Source organism: Hyperoodon ampullatus (assembly GCF_949752795.1).
Source record: "Hyperoodon ampullatus genome assembly, chromosome: 1".
NCBI lineage: Eukaryota > Metazoa > Chordata > Mammalia > Artiodactyla > Ziphiidae > Hyperoodon > Hyperoodon ampullatus.
In genome coordinates this window covers 64,818,183-64,839,828 of record NC_136914.1, presented here as the reverse complement: position 1 = coordinate 64,839,828, position 21,646 = coordinate 64,818,183, and the positions used below count along the sequence as shown (strand labels likewise).

The following is a 21,646-nucleotide window of genomic DNA, read 5'->3' as shown; positions in this document are numbered from 1 at the left end:
GGTTAGCATTTTGGAGTTGTGGAAAAGGTTATGAATTTAGAAACTGGCTGCATTCATATCATATTTAAAACTTAATGCTATTTTATTAAAGACATATGGGCCTCCAAAGTACACATATTAAATGTCATGTAAGAAAAGTAGCAGTTTAAATCATGGTCAAATTCATTTTTGACGTGACTCCTGAGGCTTCCCAAGATCTGAACTATTTCTTTGTAAATCTGGCAGTTTAACCACACTCATAAATCACTTTCAAAGCATATTATTTCTTAATTTTACTGCATTAGAGAGCGTTTGGCCTACACAGTGAACTGTTTGTAGCAGTTATGTGAACAAAGTTGCACATTTAGTCATATAATGTGGAAAAGAAGAGGGGAGGGGAAGCAAAGACGGCACAGCTTTTCATTCCTTCATCTGTTTTATTTCTACCCATTTTCACCTAAGCAAACACGATGCATAGTGTTCAGATTCGGCCTCTGTAATCCCAAAGTCCAGAAGGCACAAACTGGTATTGAGGTTTTTCTGAATACAAGGAACAAAAATAATTTGTAATTTAATCTTTTGCAAAACATCCCATGACTAAAAATTAGAATGAGTGCAGAAATCAGACTTTTTTTTTTTTTTTTTTTAACATACTGAACTGAAACAGATTTTTCAGGGAAAAAAAAAAAATGTGGCTTGGTGTAATACAGCTCTTGGTTGTTTTCTAATTATCCAGAGACCCAGTATCTCAACCTTGGGTTTTCAAAGCCCCCTCTAATGATGTCTTTGGACATGTGTAACAAGCCCCCAGATTTTACTCCCTGGTTTTCTCCATTTTACTATAGGGCAGAAGGGGACTGACTCCAGTGACAAATTCTAGAATCGAAACATCGGCCTTGATTTCCAGATTCGCCAAGGGAGTTGGAGGAGGATTATGAGAGTTGAGTCCAAGGTCACCCAAACAAAAGGGCTTAAGGGCTTATTTTTGCACCAGGCATCCCTTGCTCCGTTTGGACTCTATGGGGGGACTGCCCTACTGCCGTCCGCTTGGGGACGGTGCAGCACTGTCTCCTGTTTGCATCAGTGACCGTGGGACTTCCTATGTCTTAATACTGCATGGACTTTTCTTGCACCTCTTGTTGCCCTAGCTCCCTCCCCTCACCATAACCACGAGAACAAAAAGGCCTGTGTAGTGCCTGGGAAGACCCCCAAACTTAGAGGCCCAGCCTCCCCAGGATGAACAGGAGGCCCTCTTTCTCCTCCCATATTCCTTTCTTTTAGGTGTTTTACTCTCATCAGGAAGTAACACTTAGTAAAACCTTAGAAACACTTAAGTATAAATCCCAGAAAACTCAGTTAAGTCACCAGGACTATAGGGGCAATACCCCCTTCTATGAACGGAATTATGCTCCCCCAAATTCACATGCGGAAGCCCTAACCCCCAATGTAACTGTTTCTGGAGATAGAGTCTTTGGGGGGTAATTAAGGTTAAATGAGGACATACAGGTGGGGCCCTGACCCGACAGGACTGCAGCCTTATAAAAAGAGGAAGAGGTATCAGTCAATCAATCAACATTGCTCTCCCTCTCCCTCCTCCTGCCACATGGGGACACAGCAGTGAGAGATGGCTGTCTGCGAGCTGTGAAGAGGGCTCTCACCAGAACCTAACCATGTGGCACCCTGATGAGGACCTTCCAGCCTCCAGAACTGTGAGAAAATAAAGTTCTGTTGTTTAAGCTACCCAGTTTATGGTGTTTTGTTAAGGCAGCCCCCAGGCAACTAATACACCACACAACTCAAGCCAAAATCATCTTCGTCGTGTTCACTCGCACAACTGGAAGGCACAGCAATGGCCCCAAAACAGAGCTGTTTTGAAATGCCACACCTAAGAACACGAGCTACATACCAGAGAGACTGTGTGAGCTGCTTACACACATGATCTCAGTTAATCCTCACAACAAATGTGAAAGGAGGCATGACATGCCCCATAGTAACAATGGAGAAACAGATGGCAGAAGTGTGGCCTTTAATCCAAACCTAAATATAATCCTGAAACCTGGAGTGAGACTGGCCCCCAAATGGAAGAGCAAATCTGACAACAGCCCATGAACAAAGTAAGAATCATAGGTTTGCCATGGAAGACAAGAGCCATGATAAATGCAGATTTTAAACCTTCCCAAAAGAACAGCTGGAGGCAACTTCTTGAATCATGTCAAGAACAAAAATAAAGGTCAGGTGATGGGAAGGAATGAATAAAAATAGTCCAGATAAAACACAGGAGAGGTCAGTAAGCCAGATAGTCTCTGGGACAGCACAAAACGCCAACAAAAAGCAAAAGACTCACTTCTAAATTTCACTCATGAGTTAAAAAGCTTCGTGAGGTAGAAGCCCCACTTTAAAATTCCCCACTCCAAAAAAGAAAAATAAAGATACAGCTTTGGAGCCTAGACAGAGAGCAGTGGTTGGCTGTTGAAAAGAAATAATGAGTTCTAATTCAGGTAGTGTAGCTCAAAATTTACTGCCATATTTTAAAATGCACATGAAAAATAAAATTATCCTAAAATGTCCTTGGTGAAAAGGCTGAGCATAATTGCTATCACTGACAATAGCATTGAACTTCGCTAAATTAACATCAAAGGAAGCCCCAATTACAGAGCATCTGTGCATTATTGCTGGCGCCCTGTCTGTTAATCTAAGACTCTCTACTGTAAGGAGCAGAAAAGCAAATAAAAGAGCTAATTGTACCACCAGCCTTCAAGGACCCCAAGGGCAGACCTGCCCCATCATGCTTGTGAAACATCACTTTGCCTGCTCAGAGGGATAGTGAGGCTGCATCTAGAGTCAGAGTGTAGACACGGGCCCCAGAAGCCAGCCATGGTGACCACAGGTAGACAAAACAATGAAGAGGCAAAAACACAGCTACTGGGGAACTGGATGTTCCTGGAGGTCTTGACAGGGAGAAATAAGCTCTGGAGAAACAGGCAGAGACCAGTGGACATGTGTCAGGACACTTCTCCCTTATAACAAGAAACAGCTTCTTTTCACTTCTCAAGGAACAATTTGGGGCAAAGGGCACCTCTAGGGGTAATTTTTTTTTTTAATGAGAAGAAGCTCCCCTCTGAGCATCGGGCTCCTCATTCAGCCTCCTGTGTGGGGGAGATGTCATTACTGGAGCTCCCACTAATCCTGGCAATTACCTGTGCATACTTGCTTGGCACTCACCTGGATGAGATCCTGAAAAGTATTTATCAGCCGCACTCAGGCAAACAGGTCAAATTTCTGTTTCAATCAAACTCTGTGAAGACTTTTAACTCCCATCAAGTTGGAAACCTAAGGTTATCCTACTACTTTATTCTATTCACTGATTTTGCTTCTTAGGCTTTTGGGGACAATGAAAAGAACAAGTAAATGCTAAGTATCATAGACATCCCTTTTATCACTAAGCCTACATGAGTTTTCTTAAATATATTCTTAAAGTTCACTCTTCTCATCTGCTGTTAGGGGCTGAATTGTGTCCCCCCCCCAAATTCCTATGTTGAAGTCTAACCCCCCAGTACCTCACAATGTGACTATGTTTGGAGACAGGACCTTTTTTTTTTTTTTCCTTACCACTATTTTTTAAATTTAATTTAATTTTTATTTATTTATTTTTGGTTGCATTGTGTCTTCGTTGCTGTGCGCGGGCTCTCCCCAGCTGCGGCGAGCAGGGGCCATTCCCTGCCGCTGTGCGCGGGCCTCTCATCGCGGTGGCCTCTCCCGTCGCGTAGCACCGGCTCCAGGTGCACGGGCTTCAGCAGCTGTGGCATGTGGGCTCAGTAGTTGTGGCACAAGAGCTCAGTTGCTCCACACCAGCATAGTTGCTCCACACCAGCTCAGTTGTGGAGACAGAACCTTTAAAGAGGTGACTGAGCTAAAAAGAGGCCAGTGTGTGAGCCCTAATCCAATATGACCTGTCCTTTTAAGAGGAGGACATCTGCACACACAAACAGGTAGCAGGGTTGTGTGTGCACATCAAGGTGACCGTGTGGAGACACAGCAAGAAGGCAATTGCCTGCAATCCAAGGAGAGAGACCTCAAAAGAAACCAATCCGCGCTTCCCTGGTGGCGCAGTGGTTGAGAGTCCGCCTGCCAATGCAGGGGACACAGGTTCGTGTCCCTGTCCGGGAAGATCCCACATGCCGCAGAGTGGCTAGGCCCGTGAGCCATGGCCGCTGAGCCTGCGCGTCCGGAGCCTGTACTCCGCAGCGGGAGAGGCCACAACAGTGAGAGGCCCACGTACCACAAAAAAAAAAAAAAAAAAAAAAGAAAGAAAAAAAAGTAACCAATCCCACCAACACCTTAATCTTGGAATTGGAGCCTCCAAGCTGTGAGAAAAGGACTTTCTGTTGTTAAAGCCACCCAGTCCGTGGTATTTTGTTATGGCAGCAAACCAGTACATCTGCTATTAGTTGCAGGCAATTTGGAAATGACCAGAACTCAAGAGCAGAAATTGAGACTACACCATCTTTGTTTTCTCTTTCTCTCTTAGCCATGGAATTGCAAGTAATATTAACACGGAATCAAAGTTAGCTTCAGAACAATGTTCATGATTTTTCCCTAGTGAGCCATCCATCCTACAGGCTTCCCTGCCTTACAGGAACCCTATACGCCTGAGGGTTTAGTCCCTGCGATCTGATGTTGCCATGGGTCCAGAAGGGACTTTCTAAGCAAGGCAGAGACTCATGAAGCCACAGAGGTCAGAAGGGTAGAGAGCAAGGCCCAGGGAACCGGCGGAGGGTGAGAACACTGAGGCCATCATGATCCTCCTCTCACTCAGACCTCAGTCATTGGCCTTTTTCCTCTGTTCTAGACAAGTTGGTCCTGTACTTCCAACCCAGTCCTCCTCATCACTGGCCTGGAATCATCAGGCTCAAAGGCTCAAAGCACAGGTTATATATATATATATACGTGTGTGTGTGTGTGTGTGTGTGTGTGTGTGTGTGCGCGCGGTGGGGGGAGACCAAGGAAAGTAAAGCATGTTAAGGATAAGGTGTTGCCCCAGGTTACCAATGCACCTGTCTCAGGTGAGCTGCACAGAGAATACAGGGTGATGTGAGCTTTAAACATGGGTAACTTGAAATCAGCACCCCAGCTTCATGCTCTGAGAACCCACTTTCTTAAGGAAGCATCTTTATTTTCCTCTTCCCCTCTTCTCTTTCCCATCAAGCTTAATTTTTAAAAATAATTCTTAAAAAACTAAATTGCAAAAATGGAAAATACCAAAAACAGTCTTCTAAAGTGGATCAAGAAAATGTCAGGCTGGAAATGTACAGATTACAGACATAGTCAGCTATTAAGGCTCCATCTTAATCATTACCAGAGATCACACAAATGAGGATTTCTCATGGCTCAGTTAAGAAGGTTTAAATTCATTCCTTAAAATTAAGGCAGCTGATACCATAGGGGACAGGGTCTTTTGGGTAAGAAGGTGTCAAAGAACTTTTTAGAATGTCAGAGACCCACTGCCAGGTGAGTTACTACTGGGTCTCTGACAGCCATCGGCTTTCTCCTCATCCCAGCATCTGCCTCTGTACAGATTTCCAAAACACCTGCTGTATACACAGAGCACTAGTACCCCCTGAAACCCTGCCCGCCAGACACCCAGGGATCCAAACACAGACCTGCCCATACTTTCCTCCCACTCTGAACCCTCCCAAGGTTCCTCCTCATCTTCAAATTAAGTTGCAAGCTTTGCCTAATAAACAGAGCCCTCCACCGCCTGGCTCCTGCAATTCTCGGCCTAGCCCACAAATCTTCACCAAAATGGGTTGGAGGGAGTAGTCACAAGGTCAAAATTGAAAATTATAAAGTTACCTCAGGCTCCCTTCCATGTCCTGGTCCTCCTGCTCTTCTTCTCCTGCCTCTCATTATATCTCCACCTCTGGATGATGAAATTTAAGGTATACAGGAAAAAGGGCATGAGCTTAGGGGCCTAAGTGGGCCTGAGGAAGAACTGGATTCCACATTGCTCTGAATTTTAAGTGATGTATGCAAGTTCTCTGATCATCATTGGCAGATTCGAGTTCAAAGAGAAATTGAGAGATAATATTAAGTCGCTAGTACAATATCTAATACATAGTGGACACCTAATATACACTAGGTGTTGCTTTGACTCACATATCAGGAAAGTTTCATCACAACTAATAATCCACTGCTAAGCAGCCAGTCGACCCTGAGGCTGGCCTTCGATCCTAATCAGTGAGGCAACCAGAAAGCCTACCGAAGTTGGTGCTGTGACACCCAAAACTGCCATGAACTTCACTACTCCCCAAGTTGTGTCTCAGTTAAGAGCCCTGGTTCACGTGGCCGGGGAAGGCCAGAGGACAGAATGTGAGCATGGACGGCCTATGCATTCGTCAGGTTTCTGCAGCAACAGTGCTCCTCAAAGCCCCAGTGGCTTATGACCAGTATGTCTTTCTTGTGCAGAGGTCCGAGGGTGGCTGGGGTAGTTCTGATTCAGGCTTTAATCTCAGCGTGTGTCCGCTCAACCTGCATCTCATGTGGTTTCCACGGCCAATGGCGGGCGTGCAAGAAGGGTGAGTGGAAACACATAGTACCTCATGAGGCCTTGGCCTAGAGTTGGCATGCTGTCACTTCCACTCACATCCCACTGGCCGAAGTGCCACATGGCCAAGTCCAAAGTCAATGGGATGGAGAGGTATGCCTCTCTCTTAAAGGGGAAGCCATGGCAAGGGCAGAAGGAGTGGAACGATTTTAGACAAATAATGAAATCTACCACAGTTCTCCCCATGGGTAGGTTCCAGAGGCTGTACAAATGACGCTAGGGACACATCTCATTCCCCCAAAAATGCCACTTACTTCCATGATCCTCTAGGCATGTGTCTGTCCAAACGTCTTTGGAAAAAAAGCCAGCATGTTAGAGGCCACAAAGAGGATGAATGTGGAGCTGGGCCATCGGGGTGCAGTGAAAGCCAATGACTCCAACAGAGACACAATGATATGTCACCAGATACTGGGCTTAATGGAGAATGATGCGTACTATATGTGTAGCACCTGCCCAGGCCCCAGGGACATCTGGATGTGGCTCTCAGAGGCTGCTACCATCAACTACAGTTCTATTCACTTTCCTTCTATTGTGGTTTCAATTTCCTATCTACAGGGCTTTGCTAGGGCACTTTATCTCTAGGGTGCTGGAGACACAACTTCTCTGCAACTGTCTATCTCTGATTTCAGAGGGTTGCTATCCAAAAGCAAGGCCATGAAAAGCTACCAACATGGTCTCCAAAAAGCAACACTCTGAAAGCATTTATTTGAGACACAGGAGGCCATGGTGCTAAAAATGAAGAAATACAAGTGATCCTCCCATCAAATGAATGTGGCAAACTGCGAAATCAGAAAGAAGAAGGAAAAACACACAAACTGCAAATTTTTGGCTTCTGAAGTTGTTTCTAAACACAATGCCTAAGCATCTTCCAAAAAAGAATTAAAAATTTTTCCTCCCTTCAAAATTTACTATAAAGTAACTGGAAATAGAATCTGAATATGTCTCTAGACGAGAAACATCTGTGTGAAAACAGAAAAGAACCGTAAAACACTAACGTATTCAGGTAGTTAGAAATATCTAGAAAATCAACTGACATTTTTAGTTTTCTTCTGACAGTTGGGCACAGTAGAGAACTTTCAACGTCTACCGGCTTATTGCCTACTTAAACTGCATGTTCATGTGGTTTACAATATTTATTTACAGGCATACCCTGGCTTTATGTAAAATATATATTTTTAAAAATATTGAGTATAGAGTAAATGTTAGTAATTGCAACCTATCTAGAGGTAATTTTGGATAACCTTTCACATGTTTGCAGTTGGCTCCATGGGGTAAGAGAATATATGAAAGACATACACACTGTGCTTTAGAACAAGGTAGCACTTAGTGAAGAACTAGGCTCGGCATAAAAAACAATAAGTAAAACCAAACAAGCCATGAGGCAGTGCTCCTTTATGGCACAGAGAAAGCACAAGAGCAGCTAAGACAGGGAAAATCTCATTTTAACAACCCACAGACTTGTGGAGTACCCCAACATGTTTTCTGAGAAAAGCTACTTTTTCCCCCTAAAATCCCTAACATGACCAGAAGGATTCCGAGAGAAGGACTCAGAGAACGCATTAGCAGTGACAGGGAGCTCGGACTGCACCCCTGCTGCCCACCCCAGCAAAGCTGCCCCATGGAGAAGCCATGGCCCTGGGGATCACGATGGCTATAGGTTTTGCCATCATAAGTAATCCCAGGGTAAATCCTTTAGAAAAACAAATATGCGACCCAGAATCCCTCTTTTCTGCCAACACACAGATCCAAGTTATTACATTTTCTTATGGCAAAAGTCCTTTTCCTGCTTTTGCAGAGGACCACGCTGAGGCAATAAAAAAAATGGACGACCTTTTTTGATGGATCCTCTGACATGCTCTGTTCATAGTTCATTGCTTTGACGAGTATTGGCTGAGCCTCTGTGACTGACCAAGCCCTGGAGATAGAGTGAACAAAAGCAAGTTCCTATCCTCATGGAGCTGACACACCAGTTGGTGCGCAGCAGCTTTGTCCTGACAAAGAGTGGGCTTCCAGATGCTTCCACTCCTTGTCTTTATCCTAGTTTGCCTTTTGCCTGGAACTCCAAAAACATAGACACAGATGGAAGAAACTAAAGGTACCCAGGAAAGCTTGGGCCCAACTCCAAGTGTCAAGAGCGGGACTATATAGTATAGTCGGAAGCAGGTGGTCCTTGGACCCAAATAGCTTTCAACTTCGAGTTTAAGGACAAGAATAAAAAAGATTTCCAAAGGCACATGTTTATTCCTTTAACACATCACGTCTCCCTCTGCCTCCTTTCCTCCCTTCCCCTTTCTCTCTCTCTCCTCTCTCTCTCTCTCTCTCTCTCTCTCTCACACACACACACACACACACACGCACATTCTGTAGTGCACCCCCCCACGAAAAATACCCAAAGACACATACACAAATATGCAAAACAATGCAAAACTACACAAATGCACAAGCTACACAGGATAGGAAACCCAGGTGTGCCCACATAAAGACACGGATGTCATATTTTCAAGGACACACTGACACTCACAAACAAACCTATGACCCTACCTTACCTATAAGAGAAGGGCCATGATTACAAGCAAAAACACACATGTCTAAACACTTTCTAATAGAGGCTGAGGTTCTCGGTCCAGCTGCCCTGGTAGCTGCGCCTCCCATCGCTTCTATAAGATTACAAAGATTAAACTGTTGGTAGCCAACTTCCTATATGTGCCTGTAAAAGAAGAGGGCTCAGCTTTAAATAATTATGTCACAGAAATGACAACTGTGCTCTTTGCCAGAACAGGGATGAACAATTACAAAGCCAGGACATAATAAGCAATTCTAACTGTTGGATTCTTGCACTGTCTCTCTGACGTGCAGGGCCGGCGTGCCTGCCACGCACACCCTCCTGGACAGGTCTCTGCACTGATTTGATCTACGTTTCCCGGGGCAGCGAGGTGGGGGGGTCACGGTCTGGTCACTACAGAATCCGTTCTTTGCGGTCTACCACCTCCTCGGCGTCCAGCTTGGTGCCCTCTGCACTGACAGTGGCATGATCTGATGGCCAATATTTGACAGAGATATATATTTTCTTTAAAATTTGGGGAAATGAGCAAAGCCTAGCTGTTGTAGGTCCATTCACTAAACACACACACACAGAGTCTAGAAGAGCCACTGCAATGTTAGCTGTCACTTCCTAATGAATGACAGCATCGTCCTGTACAATCAGAGCTCAGACAGAAGGCAGCTTTTAAACAACAAAAGCCAAAAGGCAGCCACAAAGGAGAAATGTGTCATCGTGAGAGGGAGCGAGGGCCAGCTCCGCGCTTCAAGCGCTGGGGCCTGCCAGGTACGAGATCAAACCCTGTGACATAGGGGGGTTATGAGTTACTGGATGATTCTGCATTTGCGTCAGCCGAGAACACCCAGACTGCCCGTTCCCTACCTCCAAAGCAAGGGCTGTGATTGGAGAGGCATTTTCCATTCTCCCAAATACTTTATGTCAGGAATAAAATGAGAAAAGCTCCCCAAATCACGGCCCCCTTGATCATCCATCAGCGCATTCTGCCAAGTAAGCAAAACAGGACACCATTGCCTCAGAAAGGACAGAGGCCAACTTGAGATTCCGAGTCCGTGATGAAAAATAGGTCTTCACCAAGTGTGCTCAGCACAGTGTCGGCAATTCACGGAGAGGAAATTGCTCTCCACTTAGGAGCCGACTCCGGGTGTACACATACCTCCTAGTACATATATATATAAGTGTGTATATATACATATATATATGTATATATACACACAGAGATGGAAAGCGTATATACACACCTGCAAGGAACAAACATATGTCTGTACATAGTGCGAGCAGGCGAGAACCAGCCTTTTTAATCCCAATTTATTAATTCAGCAAGGAGCTCATTTGGCCTCTTTCTACCTGCAAGAAAAGTACCAGCACATTGCCCAGCAAACAGCAGACAGAAGGGAATTGCCTGCCATTCATGAGAGGCATACAGCCTGATATGAAACCAGAACACAGAGAAATCCTCCAGTGCACTTAAAGGATCACAGTGTAAAGAGAACACTTCACTGGGAGCCCAGATGGTCTGGGTTCTGGTCCCAGTTCTGCCTCCAAGGGACTGTGGGGCCTTAGGGAACTATGTCCTCTCCCAGTTCCTTCACCCATAAAATAAGAGCACAGACCAGGTGAGTTCTGAAGCCCTCTCCAGCTTGGAAATCATGGAACTCTACAAAAGGATAACCACCAAATGGCCTCATGCTTTCTCAGAGTCTTTTTGTCTCTCTCCAAATAATTAGTGGATATTTCAAAGCTTAACACAGTTAGTAAAGATGGTAGTATCAACCACACAAACAGGAGCTAATTCTATAACTGATCAGAAACTGATGTGGAGCTTTGAAGAGCATTTCTGATGATGGTGCTAACGACTCAGAGAACCAGCTACTGCTGGATGTTAAGGAGTCATTCCCTGCTTTCAGAGGCAGGGGAGGACTTCAGTTCCCCCCATCTCTACTCCAACAGAACAGTCCTGCTGTTTCCTGTTTTCTTCACTTAGGCCTTCCTCGGAGGTTCTGTTTGGACAGAGAGACGCATGGGGAGAATGGTGAGATGAGTGCTCCAGGGGTAAGAGATCAGAGTGGAAGAATGTAGGCTCTGCAGTCAGACACACAGGTAAAGCACGGGCTCTAGCAATGATGAGCTGGTGACTTGAGCAGCCCAAATAGCATCTCAAGGCCTGAGTTATCTCATCTGTACGGTAAGCCAACGTTCCCTTCCTTCCACGTTAGAAGATTATGTGAGGACTCACATACCTGGACACAAAGAACCTTAGAACAGTAGTGGATGACATTGACACCCCACCCCACCCCAATACGATGGGTATATCTTTATGAACCCTCCGGATTTCCAGAGCTTCCATGTCAAAGACAAGGAGAGCAGGAGAAATAGCATCTATTCTATAAAATGCACGTATACATGACGGTGGGAAATTCAGGATGGGTAGGAACCCAAGATACTATAAACAGTCTATTTGTCGTACTTTGGTTTGGTGATACGGGCTGTCTCTGGAATCTTTTAACCAAAAAAAAAAAAAGGAGGCCAAGAAATAAATTATTTCTTTTGGACAAAATCACAGAAGCTGGAATAACTAAAGGCAGTCATGAGCAATACATCAAATCGGTGCCTCCATTAGTAAAACTGTTAACACTTTAATAGCTATGAAGCGAATCACTCAATTAATTTCCCACATGCTGAAACAGGTAACAATACATTTATCTGCCAGCATTATACTCTCCATATCATATATTTCCACAACTGTTAGCAATTGTATTCAGCATAACGGGAACTAAGTTGCACCTCATGGATTCAGGGAAAGAAAGTGGCCTGAGGTCTGCTGCCAGCTGAGCAACTTGACGGAAGAGGTTTCATTTTTCTGTTTTGGTTCTGTTTGTTTTTTCCTCTTTCCCTCTTAATCACTTCCAATGCATGTGCAGAGCGCTCGAAGTCAATCAGTGAGGACAAACGAGGCCTCAAGGATTTCTGGGCTAGTGTTTTCAACACACAAGCTAGGATCCCACAGGAAGTGACCGTAGCACCACAGAGCTCCAGGGCAGTGAGGGACCTCCAAAGGGGTCATCAAGTCCATTCCCCAGCCTCAGGCTTCACTGAAGGACCCCAGCTCCTCCCAGGCCCATGCCTTTAATAATCTCCTTGTGTCTGAATCCAGGACCCCAAGCCAAATCTCCCCTGCCTCATCAATGCTGTCATTAAGATGACACCACGTTCAATCCCATGGCCCGCAAGCAGACTCAGCTGGCGAAGCAAAGGTCAGTAAACAGCATTCCCATGAGCTACATGACGGAAGCACACACCAGTCCCAGATCACATTGTCAGAATAATCGCCTTCCCTGCCAACAATATTTCCAAGAGCTATTGAGCCCTCACCTGTGGACAAGAGAAAATCACTCTCCCCCAGCTACCCTTTGGTCCCAAGAAAGAAGGGACCCCTCTGAGGCACGAGAGGAATCCTACCCCTCTGAGAAACAGTAAATGCCCAATGCTTTCCTGTTTCTCCTTTCTTAGCTACAGACCTGCAGAGGCCCCACCTTGTAAATAAAACGTCTTCCGGGAGGCCCGAAATCCTCCCCAGGAACGTCACCATTGGGCTGTGTATGATGCTGTTTTATTGGTACAAGAGCCATCTGCCTGAAATCACCTTACCAATAAGGTCCCCTAGGCTGGGTCACAGGACGACACAGTTTATACCCAGTTCTACTTCTTGTTTGGCCAACAGTATATCCATGGATGAAATCCTGGTGTGAGATCCCTCCTGCATTCTGAACACATAGGAGGACTTCCTCCAGGGTCAAAGAGTACCCAACAGGTGAGGCATAAATCCTTGCAAAGAACAGTCAATAGAGGGCTTACCTTGGGCTTCACCACCTTCATGAACGCCCCTCTGACCAAAGCTTCCTCGCGTTCTTGTTTGGTTACTTTACGAGCATCCAGAAACTTCAAATTGGGCAGCTTGTGCAGAACAAAGTATCTGGAAGAGAACAGTCAGAGGTAACTCAGGAAGACTGGGATGACAGCCTCAAACTTTCATGCAATTTGTCTGATGAGCAGGAAACTACACCGTTAGGTCTTCAGAAGTTTAGACCTTGGTTCCTGCCTCTCCTCTTTTCTTTCACAAAGAATGAATAACCACTCTTTGGGGAAATCCAAATCGTTCTATTTTACACAGATACACAACTAAACTTTCAAAATATACACCAATGGTTGCTCTTGATTCAAAGGTAGATACACATACATACACACACACACACACACACACACACACACACACACACACACCCCTGGATTAGCCAGTAAGATCCTATCAACGTGTTTACCTTCTACCATTCTGAAAAATGGACCCAACATCTTTGCTACACAAGAAGTTCTCAGTGAAAATAACCTACAACCTGATCATACCATTAATGTCATTGCCATTCCTATGGGTCATCTGTATCATTCTCATCTCTGAGATAACAGCAAATCTTCATTTTGAAGCTGAGACAGGAAACTTTAATTTGCCATCAAGATAATAATAATAACCTGGACAACTTTGGGATAGCAGTAAGAAACACATATAGCTGAGAAATGCTCCCTTGAGGAATCAAACAGGGGTCTTGAGGACTTTTTTCTCATCATCACTGAGTTACTTCTACACTGGCACTATGAAGGTTATCTCCATCAAGGAGAAACAAGGAGAGTTGGTTTCTAGGGGATATTAATAGCCCCCAAAATGCTATATGGTCTCCATCCCCCTGGAAAGAGTCTTTGGGATCCATTACGGCCTCCAAGGATAACCCAATGACTGACCTCTTGTGTGATGAACTATCAAGCAGGTGTATGGAGTTGACAAGAAGACTTGCCTGGCCAGGAGACAGGTACATAAACATATAAATAAATATATAAAAGATATAGACACCTGCCTATACGTCTCCTTCCTCAATGGTAGTCACCAACCCAGATGCTCTCCATCAAGCCCCCATACTCCATCAATCAGAGGAGCCATTGTTTAGACCCTGTCCTGCTTAGGAAGAAGAGCTGAGGACCCAACGTCAAAAGCAATAAATCATTTCCATGGGAATCTGACTTTTTCTCCCTGTACCCAGCCTCCTCCGTACCCACTCATCTTCCAAATCCCAACCCACAGGAAGTTTTCTCCTGCACCCGCAGCCCGCATTGCGTTCTCCCTTCTCAACACTCCCAGGAGGCATTTTCAGCACCCTGCACTTTAACATTTTATTGTTTTTTAACTGTTTTGCTGGTGTTCAGTTAATGTCCTCACCTAAACTATAAGCTTTTTGAAGGCAGGGACCAGGTTGTTTTTTTTTTTCCCTCACCCTCACACCATTTAGGAAAGTAGCATTAGAACGGACTCCATAAAATACCAGTTCATTTCACTTGTACAAATATTTCTTAAGCACCTACTACGTGCCAGACCCTAGGTATACAGAGGTGATTACAACATGGTTCCTGCTCTTAAAGAGGGTCTTAGTGTAATGAGGAAGAAAGACTCACACAAAGAAATTAGAAATCAGCATAGGCAAGTGCCAAGTTTGAGGTTATACACAAAGTAGCTTTGGGAGCACAAAGAAAGAGGAACAGGAAATCTCAAGAAGGCTTCAAAGAACCAAGCCCTAAAGCAGCCCAAGCACTGAGCTTTTTCTCAGTGCGCATGTTACTTGGGGTGTGTAGCAGGCCTCGCTCCTCAGCAAAGCCTTGGGTTCCCAAGGCCAGCCTCTCCATTCATCAGGTGGTCTCACATCACCCCATGGCCTCGCATATGCTTGTCCAGGTAAAAGATTTAGCTGATCACTCAGGTGCCAGAGACAACAGCTTAGAGGCCTCTGATCACAGCCTTCATATTACTCTTTTTTAAAGTCAAAATACTCTAAATTATCTTGCGTATCCTTTTCCTCCCCTGAAACTCCCACACCAACATCTGAGGTCCTGGAAATTTGACGATCTACTTCCTGCTTCCTCCCTGGCCTCAAAGTATGCACTACCTTCTTTCCTGCTTCTCCCTGAGCATTTCCCTCTCCAAATGCCGCCTAAGCTTACCCTAAATTAGAAAAGTTCTACAAAGGCCCAAATGACCTTTCTATCCTCCAGGAGAACTCCCACTGGCCTCAGTCAGTGTCAGAAAAAACTTCCATCTTCTGCTTGTAGCAGCAAAGTCTTGATGACAACAGATTCTTTCAAATAAAGACACGTACAGATGGAAACAATATGTCAGGAGTGACGCTCAAAGGAGTAAAGACACCCACTAAGTGTAGGGTGGGAAAAGATGAATATTCAGGGGAAGAAAACATCAGTATTAGAAAATCAGCCAGTGTTTAATGATGGAATGAAAGATGTCTTCACAGGGCTGGCAGGAACCACGGTGACAACAGACAGCACGTTGTCATTTTGCCCCACTTTGGATCACAGCCCTGAAATCAAAGGAGAGAGAGAGAAGTGCTGGCTTTTAAGCTAGTTAAAAATTTTAGATGACAAAGAGCTGCTGTTTTCAGAGCACTCTTCTTTTAGAACCAAAGAAACACCCATGGGATAGGTTGCCAGTCACCCCTGAAACTAGAGGTGACTTGACTCCCATCCCGTTGGCCAGCCTGGGGTTTCCAGGTGGTCGATGCTTAAAGATGTTTGAGAGGCACCAGGAAGGCTTGTCCCAGATAGTTCAGTCAGAAACTCAGCTCAGGGCCCCAAGTTCGTGTCTTAAGAGATGTCTTCTTTCATTTACTTACACATTCACTCACCCAACAAATAATTATTAAGAAGCTACCACCTGCCAGGAACTGCGCTAGGTACTGAGAATAAGGTGATGCACAAAACAGACAAGGTCTCTACTCTCAATGAGCTTATATTCTAGCACAGTTGTTCTCAAACTTGAGGGGGCATCAGCATCCCCCAGATGCCTTGTTGAAGCACATCGCAGGGCCCCACCCCTAGAGTTTCTCATTCACTACATCTGGAATGAAGTCTCAAATTCACATCCTAGGGCTTCCCTGGTGGCGCAGTGGTTGAGAGTCCGCCTGCCGATGGAGGGGACACGGGTTCATGCCCCGGTCCGGGAAGATCCCACATGCCGTGGAGTGGCTGGGACCGTGAGCCATGGCCGCTGAGCCTGCGCGTCCGGAGCCCGTGCTCCGCAACAGGAGAGGCCACAACAGTGAGAGGCCCGCGTACCGCACACACACACACAAAATTCACATCCTAATAAGTTCCCAGGTGAGGCTGACGCTACTAGGCATGCTGCAAACCACTGTGCAAGTGAAAATAACATCACGAGGAATAACAGTTTTGGAATTATGAGGTTGGTAAGGCCACCAAGAGTCTCCTTCCCAGTTCTGCTAATGGTCTGTCCTGCTCCAATGTCTGTGGTACCCAGCGCCCAGACAGCAGCCACATCTACCAGACCTTCCTGTACCTTGGTGGTTTGGAACTGGCTCCAAACATTACTGCCAAGAGATAAGTCCAGTGGGCTTTCTGCCTGCCTGTCCCATTCTGGTCTTGGGAGATCTATTTCCCTTTGTTCTAGGTCATGTCAGGGTGTCAAAAGCTGCAGCTTCAATCCTGAGTATAATACAAGTTTGCCATAAAAATACAAGAGAGGATTCCCGAAGCCACAGAATGAAGGCTTTTACAATATCAATTCAACCCTTGTAAATTTAATCCAGGGTTATTTGTTGCACCAAAAACTCTTTACTGTGATGTATTACTTAGTTACTGGGGTTATCACAGCCATATCCTAAAGTTGCACAGTACATAAAACATTTCAGTTAACAATGCAGGAAGGTTAACTCCCCCAGATAACCTGCAATCACCAGGGCTAGTCCAGATGACATGCCTCTGTCAGCTTCCACGAGCTACTGATGGTTCAATCAGTTTGTTTTGAAGGTAAAGTACAACAAAAGGGCAGTAAACTTATTCAGACTGTCAACAGGGGCTATCGGGAATGGGGCTTGCAGGTAAGTAATTCTGGGTGTTTTAAAGCTATTATCAAACAGCAATGGTTGAAGGAAGAGACAGCTACTAATAACACAGAAGGCAGCCATCATAAACCACTTTATGGCAGAAACCCCCCTCTATAAATCCTGCAGCACCCGGAGACAGCTTCAGATTTATAAAACTGCTTGTTAAGCCAGGGCACTGATTAATGAAAAGAGATCCGTCTAAGTTCTCAGGCTCACGTCCCCTGCTCCAGAGGGCAATGCCAACTTTCCTGACCTTCCCAAGGTGGCTGGGAGAAAGCCGCAGGGCTGGGAGGGGTAGGGAGTGAAATCAGGGGCCCTCCTGGCTGTGATACGGAAGGTGAGGTTATCAAGAGGAGACCAGGGACCCTGGGAAGGTGTTCAAAGACCCATCTGTCTCTGTCTGCAAACAGATTCTCCAAAAGTAGAGAGCCCCACACAGAGCTTTTCGGGTTCTCTCTCTTTTCATAGAGGATGCTCCGCTTCCTGAAAGAACTTCTCTTAGGAAGTAACCGGTTACCTACAACTGGTAGGGGGGACAAAAGGAACAGCAGAAAGGCTTTTTTGTTTGTTTATTTGTTCGCTCCCAAATCAATTTTCTCTACCGAAATCCCAAAGCTCTGGCATTTTTCATCTAGACTTCAAAGGGAAGGGAGGATGCTCTTGTCTTCTGCCCACATCTGCTTCCCTGGGGGAGCTGGCTGCTCCCCAGGCCCTCTGCACAACCACAGGAACACCAAGACAGATCTCCGATGTCTGCTCCTGGGGCTGGCTGCCATGTTTCATCCTCTGAGGAGACTCTACTCAAGTAACACCAAATTTCCAGATCCTGAGGGAACTGGATGTGGCGTCACTGGGATTTTCCCCACTTCCTTCCTTTTACAGCACTCAATGCTTCTTCCTATGGCTTCTTGCTGCCTTCTTGCTCCCATGCATGGGAAGGGGAGAGACCTGGTGACTGGTGCCCCACCTGGGGGCCCCGAGGGCAGCAAGGGGTGATCCATGAACTGCTCTCAAACTTTCAAAAGCTTAACAGAAAAGCGTGGACACGCCAACAAAACATCAAGCTTCTTTGCTCTTGACTGGATGACATCAACCCAGTTTGGTAACGCTGCTTACCTCATGCCGATCAAAAGCACTGACCAACAGCTAAAGGTCTCTGACGAATTTTACAAAGTTAGCAGCGGCTTAAATGCGGCTTATGGAAGAGACCAAAGCTTTCAAGTGTTGGGGGGGGGTGGGGGGCAGTGGACAAAACGACAAGAGGGAGGTCTTCCCAACAAAAAGCGTGGGGGCTAACGGGGCAGAGGAAAGAGCCCAGGCTCTGGGCTTCGCTTGCTGTGTGATCTTGGCTCAGTCTCTGCCACCTTCCTGAGCCTCAATTTCTCCATCTGTGCCATGAAGGGAAAGGGCTACATGCTGCCCCAGCCTCTTCTAAGCTTTAGCTGGCTTGAATTCCCTGTGCCTCCAAGTTAATTTACAATAAATGCATCCATATCCTCCTTTCTTATTACTCCAGTTTCCTTGTCTAACCACCCCCTCACATCTCCAGGTAAAGGAGAACCGTGAGGAAAAGTCAATAAAGACCACAGAGGGATGAACAAACACTGTGAGTGGAGAGATGACAATGCTCTCTAATGAGTTGAGGTGAGCTCACCTACAGCATTAACGAACGCCTGACAACCGGCCAAGGCCAGCTGACTTCCCTCACAGTTCACCGGCAGCACGTTTGAAGTCTCAGTGCAAACAATACACCCACAGGACAGACCAAGGCCCTCGACAGAGGGTCACCAGCAATTACGCTGTGGGCTTCTGTCACTTTGATCTCTGGGTCGTGACCTTTGCTTTCTTGTGATCTTCAAAGCCCAGATTGCAGATTAGCTGGAGAATGCTCGCTGGGTTATGTAAGCCACAAGTTTTACAGCTCCTCTACCGCTGGGAAATGGTGGTAGCCCAGGACAGCCAGCAGACGATGGCAGGTCCCTCCCTCCTTCCCCTTGGCTGAGTGAGACAGACACTGGGCAGGCCCCAGGGCTGCTCCCTGGTAGGCAACAAAGAAAGGGTGTCACGTTTTAAATGATTTCAAGTTGTAAGGAATACAGAGGGGCCTACTGAGGAGGAGGGAGGAAGGAGAAGCCAACCAGAGATTGGAGTGGCAGGAGAGAATGAAGGATTTAGTGACAGAAGGATTTAGTGGAGGAAGGGGCATTAAGAGACCATGAGACCAACTCCCTTATCTGATGCCTGAGGTCTAGCACTTGGGCACCATTGACTTCCACTCTACTGTCTTTCCTGCAGTAAGAGGAAAGAAAAGCATGACAGAGGAAGACAAGAAATAGACCATCCTGGGCATCCAAGTTCCCCATACTTGATTTATTGTCTGGCCAGTATTCAAATCCACCGGAGGCCCCAAGGGGAACCTTAGTACAGTGGTGGCCCCCCGGCTCAGCCCGGCTTCCCCATCCTTTCCTGCCCCAGTCCTGAAGGCTGCTGGACCTTCAGGTCCAGCACCACCATTCAACATGCACCTCCATTCAACATTCATTCCAAAATAGCAGCCCACTGTGTACACCTGGCAAAGCAAAGGCAGGTTTCAGCGCCTGTAATAACACGGTGAGCTATAACAGCTCACCATGTTAACAGCTATGAGCTGTGATGAACGGCACAGAGAAACCCCAGGCTCAGTTTAGTTCCTGCCCCAGCAGGACCAGGGCACCGCTCAACAACTTGGGAGTATGTTCATGCTCACTCATGGATTTAAGGGGCCCATTTTACTGCTGGGACGTGTGCCAAGAAAATCCAACTGGGTGCACAGGGGTAAGTGAGGAAGGAAAAGGGGTGATGTGGGGCGGGGAGGGGAGGAAAGCATCAGTAGAAACTGAAGCAACTGTGGGTCCATTTCCAATAGCTCCATAAATCTGGTCACTTCCCATTTCTGGTCCAGTGGTTGCCCACCATGTGACCTGAAACTGGACTGACCTCTCTGAAATCAACATATCTCATGAAAATGAAACAAGAGACGTACTTGTTTTGATGTATGGCTGGGTGACATATTATAAATATTACATCACATAACCACAGAGGATGCCAATCAATGTGAAATTTTTTCAGACAGCACTAAATGAACCATGGGTTCTTGCTTCTGAATACACTCCTTTAAGGCTCCTACTACTGCTTAAATGATTAATAGAAGACATATTGTCAGAAAATGTACTTAAAGTGAAAAACAGTAAACTGCAGAAATATCATTCATTTTTTAAGCAATTTTCGAGTGAAAATGTCCCATAAATTTACATAGGGGCCCTACTATTAGGCTCTGGGTAACAGCTAGAAGGAAGACTGACCTCACGCTTTGTGGATGAAGGGTCAGGAAAATATTTTACCAAAAGAAAACAAATGGTGGCTACACTGTTTTGTAGAAACCTAAATGCCACAGGAACTCAGGATTCAGAAGTCTTACTGTGAAACTCTAAAATTTCTCAGGGGCAAATGAAGCACAGACTCCAGGATGAACAAAGCAGGGCTGCTTACAGACCACAGAACAGAACTGCCTCATCCACCCATTCATCTCACCCAAATGCAAGGGGGACAGTGCTTGTTAAAGCAGAAATAAAAAATAAGTAAAAGAAATAAAAAATCTTGAATTGCTAGAGAACAGGCCTGCCACTCCACTCAAGCATCAGAGGCCGTGCAGTCAATGTATAACTGGGTGGGGCCACGTTGAATGTGCCCTCCACTGCTCTTAGTTCCTGTTTCTCTCAGAGGGTGAGCATTTTGCCGGTGTTGTGGGTGACTTACGGATTTTCTAAGGTAGTTCTGACCAGATGTGATTTCGGCTGTGTGTGGCCTCTAGAATCCAGCTCCTCATGGCAACCTTGACATATGTGCACTAACACACAGCCTCCCCAGCCCCAGCCCTCCACGGCTTCCAGGGGTTAACAGACCTGGAGTAGGGAAGGTATGCTTGGAGGGTACCCAGGCCAGCCCAGGAGAAGGATCACTCGTCTACAATCAAGCCTTCCCTAAAGAATCATGACCCAATGACCAACACTTGGGTAGATTCTGAAGGATAGTTCCTTGCTTGTTAACTGCGTTTGTTGACATCCAAGTGGATCTAATTCTAAATAGGCAGTGGGCACCCAAGGTGCCCAAAGGGCCCTGCATTTCTCTACAAGTACTCAGCTTCTCAGATGGAACAGTAATTTCAAGCCACCTCCTGTAAACAGTTACCAAGTCCCTATTACACAGCCAGCACTACTTTCAGTATTGATAAGGCTTCAAAGGGCAAGAAGACAAAGTCCTGACTTTCTGGAAGCCATTCTCTGGATGTCGACATATATGAAGTAGTCAGAGAAATATACATGATGGAATATATAAAATGGTATGAGATGGTCAAAGGGGAACTGTAACTGCTTGGGAGGACAGTATCTCAGAACACCAGAGCTGACAGGGACTTTAAGTACCCCTTAGTCCAGTAGTTCTTGACTGAGCATCAAAGTCACCTATTGACTATTTTGTTGCATTTGGCACTAAATGAATCAAAACGTCTTGGATGAT

The 21,646-nt window shown here is 45.8% G+C and overlaps 1 protein-coding gene across 2 annotated transcripts in view; it reads right to left on the bottom strand.

Moving 5' to 3' along the window:
* LRMDA (leucine rich melanocyte differentiation associated) overlaps nucleotides 1-21,646 on the bottom strand; it is a gene marked incomplete at both ends in the record, with an annotated part of 1,106,223 nt that overhangs the window by 474,357 nt on the left and 610,220 nt on the right. For both annotated transcript variants that reach the window (XM_079700945.1, XM_079700946.1), the window contains one exon: nucleotides 12,996-13,113. In XM_079700945.1, the coding sequence (XP_079557071.1) occupies nucleotides 12,996-13,113 (118 nt within the window). The remainder of the gene's footprint in view (nucleotides 1-12,995; nucleotides 13,114-21,646) is intronic.